This window comes from Gymnogyps californianus, chromosome 18 (assembly GCF_018139145.2).
Source record: "Gymnogyps californianus isolate 813 chromosome 18, ASM1813914v2, whole genome shotgun sequence".
Lineage (NCBI taxonomy): Eukaryota > Metazoa > Chordata > Aves > Accipitriformes > Cathartidae > Gymnogyps > Gymnogyps californianus.
In genome coordinates, this window is record NC_059488.1 from 7020914 (window position 1) to 7026253 (window position 5340).

The window sequence follows — 5340 nt, forward strand, 5'->3', positions numbered from 1 at the left end:
CTTCACAACATGGAAGGAACAACTTGTGTGTGCACGCAGGGGCACGGGCACCCCCAGAAATTGGAGGTGCTGCTTCCCTCCGGGGCAAGTGCACCCTCTGCCCGCGGTGCTGCCCTTCAGCTGGGGGTGGGCACCCAAAGTGGGGTGCTGGGGGCCCTGCGAGCCCCAGGCTGGGGACACAGGGGAGAGGCCCGTGGGGGCCTGGTGCCCCCCCGGTGCGGCGGGGCGGGCTCCCAGGGAGCCGGCCCCGGCTGTGGGGCTGCCTTCCCCGCTCAGCCCCACAGCCTGCCCTCGCTAAACATGGCCCCTCTCTCCCTTTGCTTCCCAACGCAGCGAAGCCCACGACTCTCTTCACTGCCAGGAACAAAAATGGCCGCCCAGAAACCTCACCGCCGCCCTCACTCAAGATGGCGGCGCCTGCGCCTCAGGCGCGTTCTCGCCAGCAGCTAACATGGCGGGCGGAAGCGCCGTGTGGATGGGGTCGTCGGCGCCGCGCCGCCCGCACTCAAGATGGCTGCCATCACCATGCGGCTGCCGGAGGTCCGCAAGGCGGTGGGGCCGAGCGCGCCCCGGGGCGGCGAGAAGCACCTGGTGGCGCCGGGGGACACGATCACCACGGACACGGGCTACATGAGGTGAGGGCGGCGGCGGCGGAGGGGGGAGCGCGGGCGGGCCGGCCGGGCGGCCTCGGGCTCTCCTCAGGCAACCGCTCTCTCCGCAGGGGCCACGGCACCTACGTGGAGGAGGAGAAGCTCATCGCCTCGGTGGCCGGCGCCGTGGAGAGGGTGAACAAGCTGGTGTGCGTCAGAGCGCTGAAGACCCGGTGAGCGCGGCCGTCGCCTCCGCGCAGGGAGCGTGGAGCCCGCCGTCCGTGCCACGGGAGGGCTGGCGCCCGGCCGCTGGCTGGGCCTTTTCGTGGGGAGGATGAGGCGTTTGACGGGCTGCTCTCTCTGTCCCGCTGCCAGGTACAACGGCGAAGTGGGCGATATCGTGGTCGGGAGGATCACGGAGGTAAAGCTCGGCTTTCCTGATGTGCCGTGGAGGACGAGGAGGAGGAGGAGGGTGGCTGGCTACCAGGCTGGCGTGCCTCGGTCCGACCCGGAGCGCTTCGGACGTTCTCACATCGGTGCCTGTGCACGGAGGCACTGTGAGCGCGTGGGCTTTGAGGAAGATGAGGCTGGAAGCAGTCAGCAGAGCTGTCTCCTCCCGCAGGCTCGGCTGGCTGCAGGACCTCCCGCTCCGCTGAAGAGCTTCTGTTCAATTTTTGAGTGTATATCAATGGATTATTTTTCTTCTCCAGGTTCAGCAGAAGCGATGGAAAGTGGAAACGAATTCCAGGCTAGATTCAGTCCTCTTGCTGTCGTCTGTGAATTTACCTGGTGGGGAACTGGTGAGTGCAGTTCATGCAGAGCAGTGCCAGAGCCCTGTCTTCTCCTGCTTCCATGGCAGAAGCTGGGAAGCTCTGGAGCCTTTCCCACAGTTAGCAAAAGGGTAGCGTTGGGTCTTGTTGGTGGGTCTGTAGTGCTCCGATATCTTTTAACTCTCAGCGTTATTTGGACATAAACTCTTCAGTGATCTAAAGGTGTGCTAGTCTGCCTGACGTTCCTTTGGTGACCAGACTGCGTTTTGCGTGGTATCCTGAGGTCCCCCCGCAATGTAGGTATTAACTGACGTTTTCTCGTTCTGAGCTACACGTAACTTTTCTTGCATTGTGCATTTCAGAGAAGGAGATCAGCAGAAGATGAGCTTGCGATGAGGGACTATCTGCAGGAAGGGGACCTCATCAGTGTATCCTTCCACTGCTTGCACTCAGACAGAAGAGCCAGGGGGCACGGGGAGAACAGCCAGACCTCGGCTAGCCTGGCTGGTAGTGAGAGCTCTCTGCCGGGGCAGCCAGCGGCTGTTGGCACTGGGCAGCGTTAGGGACCTTGTTTTCCTTAAGTGGCACTGACAGGCAGAGGTCCAGTCTGTATTTTCTGATGGGGCTGTATCACTGCACACCCGGAGTCTGAAATACGGGAAGGTAGGTTGTTCAAAAGCACTCACTCTTGGCCTAATTCTGCTCCAGTTGTCTTGTATAAGACCTTTTGGAGGGATTTTTAAGAAAAAAAGCTCTGGAGTAGAGCAGGATGTTGTTATAACCCATTCTGGCAGGTTAGGAAGAATCTTAGCTCCCACGTGGGAGCACCGAGCGGAGTTTCTGCAAAGCAGAGGGAGTGCCCTTGAGCTGCCCTTTGAGCTGCTGCTCTTCCTGTCCACAGTTACAGCCTGCAAGTCGTGTTTCCCCCACTAGCCACTTGGGAAGTAAACCCTGGGGAGAAAAATCTTCGGACTCAAAACTTCATCGCTCCTCTTCTGCAGGCCATTGCCCCATGACTTGTTTCTCTCTCCAGGGCTCTATTTTAGGCTTTACACGGTTGGCATTTATCTCTGGTTTTGTGCATTGAAATAAGCCAAGGGGCCATCGGAGCGTAGGCTGCAGTTTGGGATTACCAGACCAAGGGTATTAGCACTTAAAAGATGAAAGCGAAGTGTGCTTATTGCACAAAGGGTGAAGGACAGCGATTGGATTAAGCGGGAAAGTGTTCTGCTAAATTGGGCCTCTCACTTCTCACTTTTCTGCAGGGATGGTTGATGTGTAGTTACGATCAAGATATTATTAACATTTGTGCTAAGCACTTAGAGTATTCTTCATCTTCAAAGGACTGCACAGGCATTAGCTAATCCTCCCAGAGGCAGGCAGGTTTTATATTCACTGTTTCACAGGAAAAGGTGTTAAAATTGACTGGCTCCTAGACCAGGAATGGAATGCATGTCGGTGACTTGATGTTATCGATGGTGGCTCATGTCTCTCATGCTGAGTCTCGTGGTCTCCTCTTCAGCTTGGCCAAGGTGTGCTCGTTCAGGTCTCGCCCTCCCTTGTGAAGCGCCAGAAGACTCACTTCCATGACTTGCCCTGTGGTGCATCTGTGATCCTCGGCAACAATGGTTTCATCTGGATCTACCCGACTCCAGAGCAGAAAGGTGAAGAGGCAGGGGGCTTCACCACCAACTTGGAGGTGAGGATTCAGGGAACATGAACCTTCTCCTACCAACAATGTTTTGTTAGTCTAACATAGTCAGAGGCACATGAATAACCTGAGACTTTCAAGATTTGGTATTAGGTTCATGGCAAAGCTTTTTTACAGCAGGCTTGCATTATTTCCCTGTGTATTCATCTCTTTTCCTCTGTCCTTCCTCAGCCTGTTCCCTTGTGTGACCGGGAGGTGATCTCACGGCTCCGAAACTGCATTGTGGCTCTGGTTACTCAGAAGTTGATGCTCTTTGACACCAGCATCCTGTATTGCTATGAAGCATCCCTTCCTCATCAGGTACAGAAACCAGTGTTGTTTACTTTATCCCACACTGTGGGGAGGGAACGGAAAGGCCGCATCAGTTGCTGCTGAAGTCAGTAAGGTAGGTGGTAGGGCTTCCTTTCGGCTTTCCAAAGCATCCTGTAGTAAGTGACAATATGAACTTCCCTCCTTCTACGTAATATAAATTGCCTTGCACATTTTTAGGGATAGTTTGAAGGGTTCTGCCTCTGGCAAAGTCCAACTATTCCTATAGAGAAATAGTTCCATTTTTTGATAGAGGTGTATCCCTTGCTGGGATTGTGGACCCTCTGTGATCCCTGTGAAAACAGCGTTAAATTTGGGATTGTGTGAGGGTACGGTGCACTTCAAGAACAAATGAAAAAAGCAAGTGTCATGTATTGTACAGAGACCAGTCTTCTGTTTGTATCCACATCCTGCACTGCTGGAAGGCTCCCTCAATTTGAGCTCTTGCTGTACAGCTTTTCTCTGCGATTTCTGCCAGCACAATCACTGACAATTCTCTTCTCCTAAACGGATAAGACCTGAATTGTCTTCTGCTTTCATTCACAGTGGCAGCCTACTCAGCTAGATGGGATGTTCTTTTGAACTGTACTTCTGTTTAAGTCGTCTCTCCCCTTCCCAAATACTGGTGTGTGTCCTTCAGGAGAGATTAGGAGTTGTCAGTAGCATCTCCTTTGATTTCTTATGGTCTCTGTAAGAATTGCTAACTCTGGCAAAGTTGACTTTGCCTTTGACCCTCTGCCATGATAGTCTTGTTTGACCACAACCCTCTAAACTCGCTTGCTGCTCATTTTTATGTGCCAGGGACCCTTGTCCCCACAGAGTGTCCAATAGTAGTAGTTGCTTTTTGGTGCCAATGTTACTCTTCTTTCCACTCCAGATCAAGGACATTCTCAAGCCAGAGGTGATGGAGGAGATCGTTCTGGAAACCCGACAGAGGTTGCTGGATCTGGAGGGATAGGGCACATGGCCAGAAGCAGTCATTTGAAGTCCCAGCATGGCAGCTTTTGATTCTCAGTATTATTTTTTTTCAGTGTGCTAGTCCCCAGCATTCATTCCACACTTCAGAAGCCACCAAAATTCCTCTTTTTAACTCCTAGGATACCTCCTGAGCCCTTTTAGTACAATAGTACTAAATAGTATTTAAGTACAATAGCATTTTAGTGCAGCAGCCCGAAAAATTGATATCTGACCTTTATGAAGATGCAGATGCAACTGGGACATATCTCATAGCACTTGTTGCTGTGCCTAGTGCCCCTGAACTTTGTGCAGAATGATAGAGAGGAAGGGATGTGTTTTGTGATGTTTCTCTCTCCCCAAAGGCTTTCTAAATGGTTTTGATTTTCCTTTACTGTGATATAGATCTGCCAGTCAGTCCTCTGACTGAGAGCTCTTGTTTTTCTCTTTAAGACTGCAGATCACAGGTACAAGTCTTTAGAGGACAGGAGTATCCATACCCTTGCTAACCACATTTTGGGTCTGGCTGTTCATGGCTTCTGTGTCTCAAGGGTGTGAGATTGGATGTGGCATGATGTGGCTGTCCACATGAGCCAGGAGCCATGGGCGAGCAGTGCTTTCTCAGTCTGTGTGCGTCCTACTGGTCCCTTTTTTGTGCCTGATGTGGTGAGCTCCTCCTCTGAGGAGGCTCCAGTATTGTTTTTCTATTAAATATTTACATTTCAATAAATTTTTTGAAACAGATCAGTCATTCAGGAGCATACGCATTAGCTTGTCTTTCTCCAGAATGAATTGGGTCTAGCTTGAGAGCTGTGGTTGGCTCAAGTTTCCTTGTGCCAGGACACAGAATGGTTGCAAGGTCCTGTTATCTCCCCTTCAGCTGTTGCTCCTCATCCCATTCAAGCAGGACTTGACCTTCCTCTTCAGTATATCTTCTGTGCAGAGTTCCTCTGTAAGTAGATTGTTTGGCACTGTTCACGGTGGCGGTCTCAACGTTGCTTCCCTG

At 52.2% G+C, this 5340-nt stretch overlaps 1 protein-coding gene across 2 annotated transcripts; it reads left to right on the forward strand.

Annotated features, from left to right (window-relative positions):
• Positions 1 to 510: 510 nt before the first annotated feature.
• EXOSC2 (exosome component 2) lies at positions 511 to 5078 on the forward strand. Of its 2 annotated transcripts, XM_050907797.1 has the most exons (9): positions 511 to 635; positions 722 to 823; positions 966 to 1011; positions 1301 to 1390; positions 1723 to 1788; positions 1955 to 2023; positions 2883 to 3059; positions 3243 to 3371; positions 4258 to 5078. In XM_050907797.1, exons 1-9 carry the CDS (start codon positions 511 to 513, stop codon positions 4336 to 4338), a joined length of 885 nt encoding a protein of 294 aa, XP_050763754.1. In that variant the 3' UTR covers positions 4339 to 5078. The 2 variants fall into 2 exon arrangements, with proteins under 2 accessions (XP_050763754.1, XP_050763755.1); XM_050907798.1 differs by lacking the exons at positions 511 to 635; positions 722 to 823; positions 966 to 1011 and adding an exon at positions 1026 to 1147.
• Positions 5079 to 5340: the final 262 nt, after the last annotated feature.